The sequence below is a fragment of the Chelmon rostratus genome, chromosome 10 (genome assembly GCF_017976325.1).
Source record: "Chelmon rostratus isolate fCheRos1 chromosome 10, fCheRos1.pri, whole genome shotgun sequence".
Taxonomy (NCBI): domain Eukaryota; kingdom Metazoa; phylum Chordata; class Actinopteri; order Chaetodontiformes; family Chaetodontidae; genus Chelmon; species Chelmon rostratus.
The window spans coordinates 1,829,600-1,849,871 of record NC_055667.1 but is presented as its reverse complement, the minus strand read 5'-3'; the positions used below and the strand labels follow the sequence as shown (position 1 = coordinate 1,849,871).

Genomic DNA, 20,272 nt, shown 5'->3' with positions numbered 1-20,272 from the left:
GATAATGTTGAGACCTCTGTTTACATTACCTGGTCTCAGAGATGTGTGACATCTTTAGTTGTAGAGTAGTACAGAGGCATGGCTTTGTTAGTCCAAACTGTTAGACCTTCTCCTCTGTTGGCTGAAAGCAGAGATGACATTTTTCCCATGATTCGGCAGGTTGTCGCTCTCTCATATCATGGGATGGCCTGTAACCTGAGTAGGCATTAATTGTACACGAGCAGAGGACAAGGGCATCAGCATGACCTAAGAGATGACTTGGGTGTATGCATTTACATGTTGCTCAGCCGTCTGAACCTGAACTAGATCAATAAAACATGATGACCATACACAGGCCATGTCTCTGGAGTTTTTACCGCAGCTGACCTTCTGGAAAGAAACTGCATGATTAGATTAGATTAGATTAGATTAGATAAGGCTTCTCTAAAAAGGTCTTGTTCCCATAGTGCACCCTGGGAATCTTCTGGGCCTAACATACTTCAGAGTGCTAGAGACGGCTCGGTCCATTTAAGATAAATACAAATTATTTTCTAACAAAATATTACAACCCAAAATATATGTAATTGAATTGTCTTTAATAATCAAAAGAAACTAAAGTAAAAGACAGCCAGCCACAGACAGAAGTGCACCAGCATGATCATCATTTGGCTAGAAAAACAACACCAGCACATAAAAGTTGGTCACAAAAGTCTTCGATATGAAGTTTGGATCCAGTGATGTAGCTATGGGATACAGATGCAAAGGGTTTCAATTAAATTAAGACATTCACATTTTGCTTACCAAATTCCTATGAATGATGAATACTCACACAACCAAACATAGAACTGAAGCTTGCTAAATTCATGCGGCAGGTGTACAGCATTGCAATGTTAGTTACAATAATTCATCCTTATTCTAAAGACTTTGCTTGTGTTTACGAGGTTAAAAGTACAGTGAACGTGTAAATACTCAACTGTGACTTGATCAATCTCCCATTTAACTCTATAAGCAGTCTCCACACTCCTCCAAATCAACAATGTGCAACAGTTGATCCATGCTTTCATCTTCCATGTGGAGAATCGACAGAAGAATTTTTAAGTGTATACAAACTAACAAACAAACCAACACACGCACACATGCGCGCGCGCGCGCACACACACACACACACACACACACACACACACACACACACACACACACACACACACACACACACACACACACACACACACACACACACACACACACACACAGAGCCTGTACCTTGCTGAATAAAAAAGAAGACACATATTACATGTATGACGCAAAGAAATAAAATTTCAACATTAAATTACAAAGCTCAAAAAAATAAAACAATCTACTGAAGAAGAAAATGAATAAAAATGTATACATCTGTATATAAAAATGAAGATTATAATAAGTTAGATTTTTTCAATATGGAAACCCATTTTTGATTTTTTTTTTTTTTTTTTTTTAATATATCTGCAAAAGTGACTGAGGATTGCCTACCAACAAATCTATAATCATTGTTACAGAAGTACATAAAGTCTGCAGGCTTGGGTCAAACAGCAAGTAGTCTGAACAACTGAGATGGGCTTAATGGTTGATGGCCGTGAAACAGACAATCAACTGCACACATCACGAGTACTTGAGAGGATTTCATTTGCCATTTAACCCAGGCCTGCTGAAATGTCACAGTGGGTTGTAAAACCCTACACAGTAGCAGCGAGCGGACAGCACACCCCTCACAGTTAAGAGTATGGGGAACAGAGAGCAGCAGAGAGGCAGGCTGAACCATGGAGGTTAAAACTGCATATTATTCATCTGGATGCATACATATGGAACGGTTCGTCCATTCAAGTCCGGAGTGTGTATTGACTGAGTTATGTGGCACCATCACAGTACTGTGAAGAGCTCAGCACTCCCCTGGGCTTTTATTTAGTGTTCGGTTAGACCAATCAGTTCTTTCCAAGGACCACGCAAACCAATACAAATGTAGATGAGGTATATATAAAAAACAAAAACCAAAAAAACAGAAGGTGGACACGTCACCCTCTGCTTGACTTGCTTTCCTGGCCCTTGCCTGAAACCTAGGGCTGAGGTGACAACTGTGGCCGAACACTCTGCCTCTCTGTGAGTGCACCCCATTCTGACAGGGACGTCAGGACCGCGCTAACAACAATTCCCAGTTTGAACAGCTGGATACCATGATAATAGAAACTGGTCAAGAAGAACGTGTGTGTAAAATGAAGGAGCTGAGATTAAAGGACACAGGTTAAGGCATCGTGGAACCCTGAAGAATCTGAGGCACAGTCCAGGAAAGTAACTCAACTGAAGTGACCCAGGGTGTGGTTAGCATTTATCTCCTGCTCAGATGTCTGGTGGAAAACTGCTATGTCATGCAACCTAGAATGTGTCCATAGTGGTTGTTTGTATAAATGCGTTGAGCTCTCTCCCATCGTTCCCCACCTCCATCTCGTGTGCTCCAGGAAGACCAGCATCTACTGATTACAGCAACTTGTGGCAGAGGCCAAGTCTGTAGTGTGCTTTACTTTCTGGCCTGTGCATTTACAATCATACTACATTTACAGAATACTTCAACATTTTAGGACTTCTTTTTTACTCTGTCTGGACACTAAATATGAACCAAGAGCTAGCAGGTGATTAGCGTAGCCTAGTGGACTGGAAGCAGGGGCTAGAAGTTAGCCTAGCACTGTCCATCCACCTAGCAAGTAAGTGTGAGTAATTAGCACAATTCATCTTGTTTAATCCACAACAAACAGGAATGTGAAACAACACGTTGTGGTGTTTGGGGGACTTGCATGCTGTAGATACTTCTTGGCCAGCCCTTAACGGGGTCTTGCCGTCACCATGAGGTTGCCAGTGGAGACTGCTAACTAAGATAAGCTAAATGCATCTAGCTTCATATTTAGCAATAACACGAGAGTGGTATTAATCTTCTCATTTAACTGTCAAAGCAAATAATCGAATTTCTCAAAATGTTGAAGTATTCATTTAAAACAGAACAACACACACAGAAAAAGACTTAAAGCTCCATTCTAACATTACCAGAAGTTCAATGTTTGTAAAGATACACATATGGGGCCTGACGTACAACACACACACGCACGCACACACGCACGCACACACACCCTGTGTCTTTACATCAACTGACCCCCCATCCCCAATGTCCACACTTAAAGTACGCGAGAGGACTACGACACACAAGTAAAGATCTAGGAAGAAGTGCATTGAAGATACTGCAGTCCATCAAGAAGGGGTTCTCAGCCCACCTTCATTTTTTCTGTACATTAAGAACATTGTGACATTGAGTACATTTAAGACATCGGTGGCATGTAGCCAAATGTAGGGAAAGATAACAGCAGTGTAGAGTGACGTGAGGCTTCATGCGTGGCTGCTGTCCTGGTGTTGTGTTGACTCACTGTCAGGATGAGGGGTTTCAATTGTCCAAGAAGAAAAGCTCATGACAACAGCTAATAGTGGTGTGAATACAGTTAAAACCTACAAAGCAGCATTAATCTTAAAGTTTTCTCTATCGTTTGCAGACCCAAGTTTCTAAAAAAAAAAAAAAACAAACAAAAAAACGAACTCGGACAGAACAAAACAATTTCTCTCAAAGTTGAGTCCCAAAGTGGCAAGGTGCACAAGAGAGGTTTGTGATGATATTAGAGATAGAAATTGTCACTTGGGCACCAGGCCGCGGGATTGTGGGTAAAGCGGGGATCCTGGACTGGAGGGGCTGAATGGCGAGGTCGGGGTGCTCGACTTTTTGCCCGTTCTTGGTCGACTGAGAAAGCAACGGCAGAGGGTTAAACAGATTTTAGGAATGCCAGCAATAGGTTATGAGCCTTCACATTTTGAGGTTACATTTTCATTTCATTCTTTGCTTCCTGACCGAATGCAAATAATGCAAGCACCAGTCTAACCACAGTAAATGTCACAAAATGAATACGACTTGTGGTCCTGACAGCTGGAGGAGAGCGACAGGCGGCAGCAGTGATTTAGACTTTGCCTTACCCTGACTTTGGTTTCTTGAGGCTGCCGCTGGTGCTGGCAGGCGGGGTTGGTCCCAAGTTGCTGTGAAAACCTGAGGCATCTACCTGGATCTCATCCTCATCCCTCAGAGCGTCCTCCAGAGCCGCTGCCACCTTTGGGGCGATAACCGGCTCCTGATACTCTTTAGTGGTCCGAGCTGGAAGGTCCATGTCCAGCATCATGATGTTTTCAGCCTGGGGAGAACAGAACACAAGCTCACTCATCTGACAAACAAGTCAATCCAGGTACATTTTATACAAATATAATGCCAAAAGGCACTAGCATATAAAATGCATGTACTGCATTCAAAAATCTTGCATGTTGACACCAGCACAATTGGGAAAATTGTTTAAATGGCATAATATTCTGGATTCCAGTGCATCTTATAATTTTTGTTTAATCCATGTTAATATGCATTTACTGAATTTTTGTATTTGATTCACACATAGCTACGCTGTTAATACAGCATTGCATTATTTGGTTTTGTATAAGGTGTTATCGCTACATCTAAGATCAACCCATTTGGTGCAGTCAGTAAAAGAGGATGTGGTTTATGTGTAAATACGCTCATCAGTGAAAAAGGCGAGAAGACGGGCAGCTCACTTTGTATCTCATGTCAGGCCTCATCATCATGGATATGCGAGCATGGTGACTGAGAGGCCTCCTGTAGCCGACCGCGGACAAAGGCCTGGTCATCATCTGCTGGTCACTGGAGCAGACACACAGGGAGTGAAACAGTGAATACAGCATTATGGGAAAATTCGCTGTTCGACACCTGCCGTGATGTATTAGCCAATACAGCTATGAACTGTTCTGACAATATAAAAATATTGTCATTTAGAGCATTTCTTTGCAGAAAATGACAGATGGTCAAAATAACAAAAAAGATGCAGTGTTTTCAGACTCAAATACTGAAAAGAAAAAATGTTCATATTCATTTTTAGACAGCACAATACTAATGTTTAAACTCAGGAAGATTCAGGAATCAATATTTGGTGGAATAACCTTGAGTTTCAAGCACAGCCTTCGTGTGTCTTGTCATGCTCTCCACCAATCTTTCATATTGCTGTTGGGTGACTTTATGCCACTGCTGGTGCAAAAATTCAACCAGCTCAGCTTTGTTTCATAGCTTGTGACCATCCATCTTCCTCTTGATCACATTCCAGAGGTTTTCAATGGGGTTCAGGTCTGGGGATTGGGCTGGTCCTTGATCCACACCTCAATGGACCTGGCTGTGTGGCATGGAGCATTGTCCTGCTGGAAAAGCCAGTCCTCAGAGTTGGGGAGCATTGTCAGAGCAGAGGGAAGACAAGTTTTCTTCCAGGATAACCTTGTATGAGGCTTGATTCATGCGTCCTTCACAAAGACGAATCAGCCCGATTCCAGCCTTGCTGAAGCACCCCCAGATCGTCACTGATCCTCCACCAAATTTCACAGTGGGCACGAGACACCGTGGCTTGTAGGCCTGTCCAGGTCTCCATCTAACCATTAGAAGACCAGGTGTTGGGCAGAGCGGAAAATTGGACTCATCAGAGAAGATGACCCGCCTCCAGTCCTCTATGGTCCAATCCTCAGTCTGGCTCTTCTTTGCTTCTCATAGATGAAGGGCTTTTTTCTAGCTCTACATGACTTGAGCCCTGCCATAGGAGCCTGTTTCGAACCGTTCTCTCCGTGCACTTCACCCCAGCTGCCATTGGCCATTCTTTTTGTAGCTCACTTGATGTCATCTTGCGGTTGCTGAGTGACATTTGAATGAACTGACGATCATCCCAGTCAGTGGAGAGTTGTTTTCGCCCTCTGCCTCTCTGCAGCTTTGTTGTCCCCAACGTCTGCTTCTTGACCCTGTTCTTATGAACCGCTGTCTTAGAAATTTTAAGGATGGGAGCAACCTGACAATCACTGTATCTCTCTGCCAGTAAAGTCTTTTGGCATGGTCAATAGTTATTTTTGGATTCCAATTACTTTTCAGGTACTACTAGCACTGTTTTCGCCATCCAGCTAATCTTATTGCAAGAGAACCTCCTCTCCTGCAGTGACCGGCATCTCTCTGTCTACCCCGCACACACCACACATCCACACACTGACATAAATAGAGCAAGCCGAGGGTTAGAGAGATTACATTATGCATTTCAGTTGTCTTTCAAGACCTACTGTACTGTAGACTTGCTGCGTTGCTGCTTGGGACCTCTTTGTACTGCTCTGTTGACTGAACAGACTAACTGAAAGCATGTTGTTGACACGCTAACAAACCAACACGATTGGCAGGGAAATTAGGGGAGTAGATATTCCTATACTCTTTAAACATGTGAAACACAAGACAAATGGTGCAGGTTTGATTCCCCTGCTGTTTACATCACAAACATTCTTTCAACAAAACAGCTGCAAATTATTCTACATTTTGCCTAGAAGTATTTGATTTTAACAAATAAGGATTTAATTGATTATACAAGCTGCTCCACATTTTGAAAGCTTCTACAAACATGTATGCTCAAGATGGAACACATCTAACCAGTTGAAGACAAAAACAATGTAATTCATGTTCTGTTACTTACTCCTCTATACGTGTGATGGGCTTCATTTTCCAGTATTCATCCTCCTCGTCAAAGTAAGCCCTGTTGACTATTTTGTTCTTCTCCTCTAATGGAATGAAGTTCTCGATGATAAGATGCCTGAAAAAAACAATGGTGTGGTTTTAAAATAATGTACCTGATTCATTTCATATTCATTATTAATTGCACATAAATATATTGAAGAGGAATCTGGCCAGAACAGAAGTAACGATCCCCTTCGATCATAGAAATGCAACAGTGCAAATGGAAAACCATTTTCTCCTTCTTATGCATTATGTAACAATTATGTTGTAATATAGTCTGTAATATCAAGTCTGTGAGTGCAGTGCACATAGATACTTTTCATAGCCCTTTGCATAAAAGTAAGCAAAAATCTTAATTATTCCATTGTGTCAGGGTTTGCGTTTAAAATCAGATGACATGGTTGCACTGTATGTTCCCTACTCTGCCAGGGACAGATGGTGGTCATAATAGATATAACACTGATCAATGTCTTCCTGCCAAGCCAACTGTATGATATGCAGGCTCCATACTTGAGTTTGAGGTCCCTGGTGAGCTCGTTCTGGGTCTGTTCCAGCTCCTGGCGGTCGTTGATGTGTGCCTCCTGGATGTCATGGATTTCTGCCTTCACTGCCTGCAGCTTGGCAAACAGCTAGAGGACAGAGAAGAGGAAACCAGGGTTATCTCGATGAAGGACTTTTGGAATATTGAGCCTCGAATTTGGCTTAGACAGACTGTCATGAGGCACAATGGACTATCCAAGCAGGGAAACCAAGCCAACGGTGTACTCTTACCTGATGTGAAATAGTACCTGACCTACTTACTACAATGTTACGTTCCACTACTTTTGGCAGTAGCAAGAAACAATTAAATATTGTAATTACAATTACTGAAATTCCATTGAACTCATTACTCAGACAAACGCAGTCTACTGTACTGGAATGTAAAATTCAGCAGTGGAAAAGAACTCAAATCACAGCTGTGAAATACAGCTGGTGTCTACAAACATTTGACAGCCACGTCGCTAATGGTTAAAACTGTAAACCTGCACAAAAATGACAATTATCAACATATACCACCATGTTCTGAGCCGACACATTACGAACACTAACAAAAGATCAAAACATCTGCATTGTGGAACATTAAAAAGCAAACTTAACAAACTCAGTGCAGGACTAGACATTGATAATGGATAATGAAGTTTTGTCATGTGGATGATTTTTGCGCAGGACTGGAATTAAATCACTTTTGAATTAATATTAATTTGTTGGGGCATCACATCTAAAATGTAAGGCACCAAGGCCAAAACAAATCCTGCAATATTGATAAACAATAATTACATATTATGGAGACAAAACAGTGTACAATCAAGAATCAAGAATTAGGAGTGAATGTATTAACAGAGTATTTAAACTATATCCCGAATGTTTGACATGTCCACAAAATGCTTTAAAATGTAAACCACCTATTATGTTGTATTGTTATATCTGAATGATGAAATAAAATCTATAAATGGGCTGAGGATGATTAAGATTAATCAGATGTTCTGCACAAACACATTACTCTAGAAACACAAGAAAAAAGGTTTTATATGTCCACAGTCTTCTTGTCAATCTATAAAGATAAACTTCAGTTCTGCACTAACTTTACAGATTTTGGATTTTGCCGCCTCATCTCCCCAACCAGCCTCCATTAGTTGTCTGTGCTATTTTAATTAGAGATGATTGTGTCTAATGTTGCAGCCGCTACCTTTTTCAGCTTCTTGGTTTTGATGTCGACCTCCTGCTGCAGAGAGCTGTAGGTCTCCTTCAGCTCCAGAGTTTCTTCGTCACGATTCTCAACCTGCTGCTGCATTTCCCGCTCTCGCCGTTTCTGGAAGCACACAAAAGCATACATTCAGAAATATAAAACAAAGTAACTGTGTGTAATGAGGCTACACAGATGTCACTAATTGAAATTGAGGCAGTGTACAGAAAATATCTATCATCACAAAAAACGCCCTTCTACAAGACAAATAGGAGCACAATGCAAAGTGGAGGACTGTGGAGAATAGACTGTGCAATAATGTGCTGATGTCCTCCATCTGATTGTTAAAGTAAACAGATGGTAGAGAATTATGGTTCGTTTTGTGATAAATACATTCAATTAAAGGCAACTACACACTTCTGATATTTTATTACCACATTACTTCAGTATTTCACAATGTTTTGTCTTCCATACATTCTATTTTGTCTATCTCCTTTCATTTAACATGAAACTCATTAAATGACTCTTATGGCACTGATAATACAATCAGTGGCTGTGTGCTGTACTAGTTTAAAGTGGCCCTGGTTTTAAACTACAATAAAATAAAACATGTCTGAATCCTGCTAAAGCATCTTGAACCTGTGATCAAATTTTTTTTGTCTTGTGACTTATCACTCAAATCGAGAGTAGAGTTAGTTTTTCAGGTGTTTGGTATACCTGTTCAGCGATTTCCTGCCTCTTTTGCTCCAGCATTCTCTGTTGCTCATTGGTGTGATCCACGATATTCTTCCCCCCTACTAGAAGCTTACTCTCCATTGCCTTGACAGAAAATAAAAGAAAGGAAGAATCAAACCACTTCAAGTCACATAGGGGAGAAAAGCAGTTTCGATCGACTCCAATACATTTCACCAGCTGGGTTGTATGAATTTGTCCAGAACAACATGATCTATTGACTTATGAGAAAGTCCACTGGTTTGTGTTTGCATTTGAGGACCAACAATTCATTTGTTGAATACAATCAACTAATATCTGACATTTGAGTCTTTACCATATCTTCTCTTCATGTCATACATACCGATGTACAGAGACACACAAAAGCTGCTTACCTTCACTTTGGCTGCAAGCATCTCTCCAGCCTCCCTTTCCTTCTTCAAATCTTCCATTTTCTTCTCTTTCTCTTTAAGCAGTCGAACCTTCTCATCAGCCACCAGACTGTGATCCTCCATGATAGCCTTTCTCTCCCTCTCCAACTTCTCCTGCTGCTCCCGCCAGTAATCCCCTTTGTCTTCCCCATCTTCATCATCGTCCTCTGTTTCTCCTTCTTCCAGATCCTCAGCATCACTCCCTTCCCCGACCCGCCTCCTCTGCCTCCTCCTTTTCTTCTTACCTGAGCGCTTTTGCAGCTGTGCCTTCAGCCTCGCAATCTCCTCCTGAAACTCCCTGAGAAGGGCATCCTTGGGGTCCTCATTGATGCGTGGTTTATTCTTGATGTTCTTTGCCCTGTTGGAGTAGCGCAGTGTTGTCAAGGTCTCCTCCACATTGTAAGATGCTGGCCCAATGTTGGCAACCATGACAGTGCGGGCATTGCCCCCGAGAGAGTCCTGCAGGAGACGGGTGAGTTTTGAATCTCGGTAGGGGATGTGGCTGCTCCTGCCATCCACCAGAGCTGATATGACATTCCCCAGAGCAGAAAGCGACAGATTGATCTTTGTAGCTTCTTTAAGCCTCTCCCCCTGAGCACCAGTCTTGGCCTGCCTTTCACTACCGGCTAAATCTACCAGGTTCAGTTTGCCAACTCTGATATGGTTCTCCCCATCCACACCCAACTCGCTGCATTCCACAGTGATGACAAAAATGGCGTGGGAACGGGAGCTGTGTTCATTCATGTTAGTGGCACCCACTGAACGATTCTGGTTGCCCACATTCATGACATGTTCGATCTCCCGCACACTCTTGGTGACAAATGATGAAAGGTCTTTAACATACACACCCGTGTCAGGCCTCTCCCTGAGCTCCAGACGACGTGACTGGTCCTTGGAGAGCAAGTCTCTGATCTCCTCTTGGTAAATCTCCAGATATGATGCTCTCACCAGGTACTGCTGATTCTGGGACCGTGAAATGTGAGTGAAAATATGCTCAAAGGAGTTAGGGATCACTCCTCTTCTCTCTGGATCATTTCTTACCCCCTCCATAGTGTATGTTTTCCCCGTACCCGTCTGCCCATAGGCGAAAATGGTCCCATTGAACCCAAGAAGAACTGAATCCACCAGGGGTCTAAAGGTTTCATCATACAGATCGATTTGTTTGGAGTTCCAGTCGTAGACTGAATCAAAGGTGAAGACTTTGGGGAGTTCACTGGCTGAAGCTTCCCTGGGGTTCCTGACAATAATTTGGCCCAATTTGACATCGACAGAAACCACCCTCTCAAACTTGGCTGCACACTCTTTTTCATTCATAGGGCGACAACGGACAACCACCTTCACTGACTCAGAGCTCTTGCTCTTGGACATGTTGCAGAGCGGCTGCCAATCCACACGGCTTGGCACTTTATATGCTCTGTCTTCCAACTTCAACTTCAGGAACACTGCACCACTACAAATGCCCACATCAGAGGCTGTTGGAGAAGACACATTCAATGATTAGTGCCTGCAATGACAATGTTCATGGTGATTGAAATTCTTGATGGTTGATGCATCACACACATTTTTACAAACAAACGTGAAGACTCATTCATATGCATGGATTTGGGGGCCATTCCTGTCCCCCTTAATATTTGGAACAGGTGCATTTTTAACGTGAGCTGAAAATCTTGCTGAAACACATACAAGTTACGGATGTCCAGGGGGTTATAAATGATTTTAAGATAATTTATTCATTACTGACGCGAATAGGTGCCACATGCACATTTAAGGAGATTACTTCCCCAAACAAAACACACACAAAAAAAAACATTCCTACATGTGTTGACTCAGCAGAGATGACGTTAGACAGAAAATGATGCGAAGAGCTGATCTACAGAAAAAATATTTGGAAGCAATGTGGAATGCCTGAGAGCCTTCCTGCATTACATTCCATTATATTTTGAATGGTGCGCGAATTTTGTGTTTACCTTTACATACATTTCCAACACAACTTGGTGCAGAAAATGCACCGGAGTTTACTTATACTAAGTTACTTTTGTGATGCTTAAAATTTCTTGGAGAAGGACCCCAGTGGTGTCATTTTTCAACCCGATTTAGATAAAACCACTGCAATGGTTTCATGAATCATGAATGCCTCAATGGCTGTGTTCCCATGGAAACTGCACTCACGCAGGTCACGCTTGCTTATCAGTGTTGAATCATGGGAAAAGTTAATTGTGAAGGACTATGATTCCTAACAGTTTGGAGAAAGCATAGAGGCTGTATTCTCTGATTGCGTCTGTGTTTTTCTTGCAGTTGATTCATAAAACAAACAGCCAGTCGCAGTGCTAATTCAACCGATTGTGAGCTGTAGTTTCCCTGGTAAACACACCAACCTCTGCAGCCATCTCTGGGCTAGGCAGAGCGAACAAGGCCCGGTGCTCACAGGGTGGGCTGTGATAGCCAAGACAGCGCTGCGGCAGCATGGCAGCGTTTGTTTTGAAGGCAGACCAGGGTAGATGGTGACTGCGGGTACGCTCAGCAGCCTGGTACCTGCCATCAAGAGTGTGATTTTGTGGGAACACAGCAGTGGAGGCTTTCCTCATACGAAAACCACGGTGGGCGTGGTTTAATCTAATACAAGGTTGGAAAACCGATAGATGCCCCGCTTGAAACGTGCCCCCCCCCCCCCCGATGGCTGAAACGAAACCTACGCCCTTGGACTGTTTTAAGATCAATTAAACAAATCTATTGGCAGACTAGCACAGGTAACGTTGACGTTAGCTGTTAGCTACCCTAACACCTGTGCTACCATTCAACATTCCATGATCTTCACTGAACTTCTTGTACGTGGAGACACTATTTAAGCGTAATGACATTTTTCCATATGTCAGAAAACACATAACAGAACAATTGGTGAAAATTAATAACCTTTTTGCTACGTTATTTTCACAATGATAAGAAACAGAATTTAAAGTATACGTTACTCTTACTGTTAATATTCCGATGCCACGAGCGTTACCCCAGTTTAGCTAACAAAATTTAGCCTGTTAACCGGCAACTATGAACTTCTTGATTAACCGACCTCGCCTAAGTCAACGTTGGAATTCCAGGCTGCTAAGTGACAGCCGTAACATTTTGATGAACTGTGTTTTACGGTTAGCTAGCTGCTCTATTACTGTTAGCAACAATTCGCTAAAATAGCGGGTCAGCTAACCAACGTTAGCTTTTGCAAAATGCAGCCCATAACGAGACCCGTGACCGGCCTAGCAACGACAAACACACTGGTAACCTAAGCTACAAGTCTGGTAGCATTAACTGGCTAACAATAGTGGTGAGGGCATAAATCAATGCAACATTTTTCCATACAAAAATAAATATCACCTTAGACACACACAACCATGGAATGTAAGCACAGCTCTCCCCCAGACACACATAAACGCCGTTTAAGATTTACCTGTGGCGGACGTTAGCTAATACAAAACTCCCAGTCAGCCATTAGCCGCTGTTCATCCCCGCAACGGTCCGGGATTGTTAGTTGCCAGATTCAAGCACTGTAACCCTCGAAAGAGCTGCGTGTCACAGGAAACCAACCCATTTGTTATTGTGATTCTGAGTGAGCATGTGCGTTACAGTTAAATATGCAGTCCAACAAAAATCAAAAATATACTAATTCAACTATGAATAACGAGGTTACAAGCCTTCATACATGCATTATGAAGAATACAAATTCAATGTGTCCTGGCATATCTGGCAACCAAGTCTCAAGAAGGTTGTCCAACATAGCTTAGTATCTCAGCTGATTCAACTGTACTCACAGTTAAGCTTCCAGTGAGGGAGGTAAACAGACTAAGGCTGATGGTTCTTTAAAAATAAGTGTGCATCACTTTATTGATGAAAATAATTATAGAAAACATATTACTTCAAAATCATTGCATTCACTGCTTTCACACTGAGGAACACGGTTAGCTTACCACACATCCCCATTTTCATCTAATCAATTCAACCAGTGCAAATCAACTCTTCTGTCTCCCCGAAACATCCCTGAAACATCTGTGTTCACATTCACTGAATGACAATTCAGTCACCACAACAATTAGCACAGGGTTCCAGACATTTCATCAGTTTTGGTCCTGGTAAAATGAGAGGTGGAAACACTGTCTGCCTCCCTATAATTAGTATGCACAGGAGGATCAGTTACTGTGCTCTCCTTGGAATGGAGGGCAGAGAGGAAAGGAAATACCAACCTGAAAGGCATGGAGGGATGGAAAGGTTTGGAGAAAGAGACAAGAGTGTAAAAGAGAGAGGGAGAGCATGAACACTGACACTGCAACCAGTCTTACCCAGAGTTCACTGAGGGAAGCAGAGGTCCCGCTGACATGTCTGGATTGCAAAACATAGTTACAGCTACAAAATGTGGCAGGTGCTAAAGGAAATGTTAGGGAAGCAAAAACTGGTTTACTGCATAGTAGACAAAAACAGGCAAATCTTGAGATACTGAGTTGTAAAGCAGGAAACAGACAGAAATAAAGTGTTTCTTTGTGGCAGCTGTGTCCATTTCATATCATTTCACAAACATTACATTACTGACCTGCTACATCCTATCTGATAAGCCCTTTGTCACAGATTAAAGGCCATTCTAAAGAAAGGACTGGCCTTCACACACTGTGAACCATCACGTCACATATAAATGTTCTGTGCCCTCCACATACTCTCTTGCCTCCTCATGACAGTCACCCAGCATTCGTGGCCAGAGGACAACCACATGACTCTTGTGCTCAGAGTTCTTCTTTGGGATTTAATTTTCCAGGCTTGTCCATGCCAAAAAAGGAAGATGGAAGGCCATGAACATCCCGTTCTCTCTTCACAAAAGCAGAAAAGGATGAGACACAGTTGCCAATGAAGTGGTCGGCTCGACCTAAGATGTACAGGTCCATCTGGGCTGAGTCTGGCTGAAGACTCACCACTTTCACCTAAAGGGCCAGAACAAAATACACAAATAAACACCCAGTTTATGCAAACCAGAGTATTTCTCAATTTCCAAAATGCCACAAATGGTGTGAAAAACACTTCCTGGCCAGCAGATTTTTCATATCAGACAAAAATGATGTGTGAAAAAAAGTTCAAGGAACCTTTTAGTTTCTTCAAAAGTAGTTCTTGGGACTAAAAGTTCAGGGTAGTTTGGGCTACGGCCACAAGCCATGTTTCCACTCAAAGTAGCCGGAACTTCTGACATATTTGTGACATATTTGTCTATGCATTCCAGAGTCTTTACGACAAACCTACCTTGCCCTTGAACAGCTTTTCAATATCCCTGCTGTGAGATTCGGAGTCAGTGGCAATGTAGACAGAGCGGGAAGAGGTCTTCTTCACCCACAGCTTGACAGCTCTACGGATCTCTGTCAGGTCAGGGAGGCACATGGTCATGGTGAGAGGCAAAGCTGTCTGGCGGTTGTAGCCAACACACTGAGGAGAGGCCATGAAGTGAGGCCCTGTGTCGCCACTCTTCAGCATTTTGCAGGCATTTTGCTGTAAAAGTGGATAAAAAAAGAATTCAGATGTGACTAGATGATGAACGGGATGAGAGGCAACCTAGTACTACTGTCACCCAAAATCTACCATGGATCAGAACGGATTGATCGAATTGAATAAGAGGATATATCTGTTTTTCTTAATATGAACAAATCTATATCGTATTCCTCTGTTCCAGAGTTGAGCCACACCCTTACGCTGGGTGGCATGTTTCTTCATTGTCTTGAACACACTGTCTTGGTTTATTTTAACTTCAATGGAAGCTGTTTTAGGAAATTACTGAGCCTTTTTTAAGAACAAAACTCTTTTGTTTGTGTGCTGTTTTAAAAGATTTACATCTTCATTAGGAACTGATGGGCTTGTCACAGACAGGGTAGGGGGTAGGGTAAGTCATAAAATATTGACAGCTGGATTTTTTCATGGGATTTGTTGACAATAAGAACAATATAGAATATCAACAGCCTCCGCCTTGAAAAGATCTATTTTTAGGTAGGCACTGAATGTATGACATTTTCAACCACAAGGAGTTATTTGTGCTAGGGGTAAAGCTTTAATCAAGGTAAAATTTTATTGTAACATAACACAGGCTTCACACTATGAGGCAGATGTCACTAAACAACGGGTAGGATTTGTAGATAACAACATCATATGACATCATTTGGTAAAATGAAGGTATACAGGTATGAACTGAGTGACTAAGCTGATTTCATTTCCTGGAGAAAACTGAAAACATTATGTCTATAATATCTATACATGAACAGATGTGAATGTCTAGCTTACACGTTGTGAAGCATCTCACCCAGTCAATGCCAATCCTCAGGTGGATGCTCACGTATGGCCTGGTCAGCAGGGCAGCAATGTGCTCTTCTCCCTCCTTTACCATCTTGTCTGACCACACCATGTAGCGCTGCAGGCCTACGTGCTCCTCTGTCACTGGGAACTGGGCGGGAGCACCGGGCAGTGCCAGGACAGGGTGCTCAGAGGGATGGAACCTATTCCAACAGTTTAAGTAGGATCTGCTTGTTAACAGCTTGTCATTAAAAGTCAATGGAAACCTCATCAGTTAGTCAAGGCTAACAATGTTCCGAATAAACACATTGTATTCTTTATGTACTCTGTTGTCTTTGTTAATCTTAAATGTATCTATGGTTTTGTGAGACAAACATCCACTCACTTCTTCATCCACTGAGCTTGGTGGTAGGTACTAAAAGAAATACCACCAAACAAGACAGACTTGTCAAATTCCACACCAACATAGTCCCAGAATGGACCAAATGGATTCCCATCCTGGAAATGAATCACAAGTTGTTGTGCGAGCAATGAAACAGTCACAGTAGTGTCATCATTATGAGCTTGTGGTTCATGATTGGTGGTCTATCGGCCACCAGAGGGCAGCATTTCATCATCACAGTTTTCACTTGCAATCAACATCATTTAGTGACCAAGAGGTTGAGCAATGAATAGAAATACTTTAGTCTCTACTGGACTCTCACCTTCATAGGGCAGGACTTCTTGTCTGCACTCCGCTGTGCAGCAGTCTCAAAGCAGTAGGCGTTCCTCTGTCCTGAGAGCCAGTAATTGGGAGCCAGCTTCTCCATGAAGTCCTCCAAACTGACCACACGGTGGTAGGCAGACAGGGCCTCCAGCTGGAAGAATTCACTGTAGGGAACATGGGCCTGAAAAGGATAGAAAATAAAGGATAAAGCCAGTGAAATTCTCATTTGTTATTGTCAACAAATCCCATGAAAATACCAGAACCAACAATGTGTGAGTCTGTCTGTGGCTCTCAGCTTCAAGCCCATGACTTCCAACTGAAGATGTTGGTAAACAAATATATTTTCATGTTTAAAAAGGCTTAGTGATTTGCAAAAATAGATGGGTACTGTAGAGTTTAGCAAACATTAACCAAACAGGAGTAAATGTTGCATTTCAAAGGGACTATTTTCATCTGCAGAGTTGGTTGGTTCTAGTGTTACTGGCAGCAGGACAGTGTATGTGGGAGTGAGCCAAAATAAAGTACAGTTTGTTTGTTCACACCCACACTGGGTGACACCTGCTTTAAATGAGTTGTTCATTGAGGTGATCTTAATAGTTTTAGGACATCAATGGTACTTTATGGTACAGAGCAAAAGATATATCAGGATTTGATACGTACAGAGTACTTCGTAAGATGGTGAATTTAACAAGATTTATCCATTAATAAGAATATTCAAAAGGCTGATAAAGGTAGGAGATGTTTGGATGAGTGGCAGACAACTTTAGATGGCTTGATCCAGTCCTGAAATATCCATCATCAATACAGGCTTTTTCACAGATGTTTCACAGGTCATAGCAGGAAAACAGCAGGTGGAATGAATAACATTAGCAATGGATGTGTTCAATTTAGGTTTACCAGTTCCAGGGCCTTGGTGCTGTCCATGCAGGCTCACTGGCATGGTGCACTGATGTGATTATATTCACCTGTGCTTTTCCTGTTATGAAGCAGATATTGATAGCTTAAATGATTCCAGTGTCAGAACCAGTAATTACATGGAACAGGAAGTTACTTGGGATAGGGTCTCCTCTTTGTTGGGGGCTCCTCTATAATCATTTACTACATTCACTTATGATGTCTATTATTTTGGAGTCTTTCCAATACTATCTGTTTTGATTTTGCAGACATCCCAAGATACCCATCTGTAGATAGACAGCAGTAATTATTCCCACACTATACATATCTTCATTGTCAGTTGAGTAAGTAAGTTAACTCTGAATAATGTCCAGGGAAAATCCTGCACCTTACTGTACAGCCTTTTAGCAATATCTCCCTGACATGCAGTGAAATACAGTACATTACTGGACACTATCATTGTACTGTGTAAATTTAATACATATAGGTCATAATATTATGGTCCCATCTTAAGTCTATGTTCTCACATTTAATTTCATTCCACTTCATTGTGATTATTGTATTTGTTTTTTTACCTACCTTCTTTGTGTTTGTGATCTATGCGACTTGGCCGCCATGACACTGCAATTTCCCTTTAGGGGAAGAAAGAGCTATCTATCCAGCTACATTATAAATAATCACATTTGTGTAATCAGTGACAGGTTGTCAGTGTCAGTGCTCATAGCTCACTGACTACTCACATTGGTGTAAGGGGGTGTGTGGTGGCGGTACACTATCCAGGGAGGAACTGCCAGGGTTCGGTTCAGCATCTTTGCAAAGGCCAGAGATCCCAGGAAGTGGTCTGCCTGGTTTCCAAAGCGACCTGAACAATAACATTGGGCACTTCACACTCTCAATGGTAAACTTGAATGACTGGAGGGAAATGTTCATGTAAATGACTTACCTCCTTATATCATGCACTATATTTAATGGGTGATTTGCAAACATAGCTGTAGTTTTTACATTTAACGTTACTCAAGCCCCACTTTGTCCTAAGCTCCACTAAGTTAGCTGCTAACTAGCTATTGCTGCATGTCAACTACTAGTAAGTGGTCAAATGTTCTCCAAGTTGAAATTTTATTAAGATATGATCCAGCAGAATTGCTGTTAAAAAGTCGAACTGATGAATGGCTCGACGGAGATTTGGCTTCATATTTAGGCGATATGCACCTTTGTCGATAAAAAAAAACGCTACTCTCAACTTACGAATGGGTGAAGTTTTGGATTCGCTAGCTGTGGTCTTTTCATATAACAGAATGCAAACATGTGAGTTATCAGCTACAAAGAATGAATTACCCATGCACGGGCAGTACAAAACGTAGCCATTCTCATCCCACTTCAGGTCTTCGGCAGAAGTCCGGCAAGTTTGGAGTAGAAGGCATAAGAGAAAATGTGTCACTATCGGAGCATGATATACTTGTTGTTTGACGGCCATTATTGTTCATCTCATTTCCCAGAATGCACTGGCATGTGGGCCGCTTCTTCTTCGGGTTTATTGAAGATTCAAAACGCGCATGAAAAACGTCTACTTCCGCCTGCTGTACCGGAGGTGATCAAGAGTCGCGTGAATGTAGCATGAGCCCGTAGGAAGCCTAAGTTACATCCCAGGTTAAAGATGGCACTTTGTATCAATGCGCCCTGAGAGCTTCCCTTATCACTAACCCACCTTGTCTGTTCAGCTGTCTGCCCCGGCCGGCAAAGCTATCTACTCCCTCCCTCTACTCCTGTCTAAGACGGACAGAGTTTACGGTCTTTGTCATTAAGTGACAACAGTGCAGCCGCAGAGGAATTATATCGATCATTTCCTGAAGACATGACAAAGCGTGTCAAGTCGTTTCATCTCAGTACAGGCTCTCAGAGAGACAGCGTGCTCTTTAAAAACTGAACTTAAACTGGTTTCAAGTTGTAAGCATTTCTCTATAACACTGAATATTAATCATTAAATAAGCAAAGTTATAGTTTGGAACAAACATTCTTAGGTATTATTAATGAGGAATTAAGCTGTGTGTTGATCAGGTTTGATTGACATTGGTCTGGCAACAGAAGTACAGCCTGATAATCAGAATGACCATTTTGTGTCACACCTGTTACTGAGCCTGACATTGTGTTATTAACTTGTCAATCTCGTCCACTCTTGTTGCCAATTTTCATTCGTGTATTAAGGTTACCAGCCATATATCCCGCCTACTAAGCTCTGATTGGTCAGTTTTTTTCTTAATGCAGAGGAAAACCGCTTTCAATGTGCACAACAAACCTGTATGTGATATACACAAACAACCCCTCAACGGTGCACCATCAAATTTTGATTCAAATAATGTGATTGGTGCATTGAAATGTGCCCCTTCCACACCAGACCAGTGAGAGCACAGACAAGCACACACTCGATGTTTAGACTGAGAAGCTAACTGATAGATGATCAACTCAGTTAGCTTCTTACTATGAACTAATGGAGAAATAGATTTGCAGGGTCTTGAAGCTTTTACTTGGGAAAAAATAAAACAGTCAAGTGTATGGACACTGTGCAAACGTCGCAGCAAAAGCCTCAATATTCTGCAGTCACACTACAGAGGAGACACTACTGATCTTCTACAATCCAAAAGAGCATCATGTGAGTAATTTTGTAATTGTGTGAATGAAGAGTGAAGAGTTTTATTTGAACTCAGACATGAACTGCTGAAGACTGGACACAGCGCTTACAGAATGAGGATGTGAGAACACGTCAGGTTTCTTGTTTTTTTTTTTGTGACATAAGGTGTTAATTTATTTTCTGCAGCCAGACTGAGGAAGAAAAGTCACTCTACCTCTCAAGTCATTAGTGTTCTGACAAGTGCACTGAAGGC

At 42.0% G+C, this 20,272-nt stretch overlaps 2 protein-coding genes across 2 annotated transcripts; both read right to left on the bottom strand.

Moving 5' to 3' along the window:
• Positions 1-556: 556 nt before the first annotated feature.
• On the bottom strand, positions 557-13,016 carry kif3b (kinesin family member 3B). Its single transcript, XM_041946419.1, has 9 exons — positions 12,930-13,016; positions 9,458-10,965; positions 9,069-9,170; positions 8,355-8,477; positions 7,139-7,257; positions 6,588-6,704; positions 4,639-4,744; positions 4,018-4,229; positions 557-3,787 (listed from the first exon to the last, which is right to left on the bottom strand). Exons 2-9 carry the CDS (start codon positions 10,859-10,861, stop codon positions 3,682-3,684), a joined length of 2,289 nt encoding a protein of 762 aa, XP_041802353.1. The 5' UTR covers positions 10,862-10,965; positions 12,930-13,016; the 3' UTR covers positions 557-3,681.
• A 312-nt stretch (positions 13,017-13,328) lies between these two features.
• pofut1 (protein O-fucosyltransferase 1) lies at positions 13,329-18,869 on the bottom strand. Its single transcript, XM_041945914.1, has 7 exons — positions 18,729-18,869; positions 18,134-18,255; positions 16,498-16,680; positions 16,179-16,291; positions 15,804-15,996; positions 14,759-15,001; positions 13,329-14,445 (listed from the first exon to the last, which is right to left on the bottom strand). Exons 1-7 carry the CDS (start codon positions 18,865-18,867, stop codon positions 14,251-14,253), a joined length of 1,188 nt encoding a protein of 395 aa, XP_041801848.1. The 5' UTR covers positions 18,868-18,869; the 3' UTR covers positions 13,329-14,250.
• Positions 18,870-20,272: the final 1,403 nt, after the last annotated feature.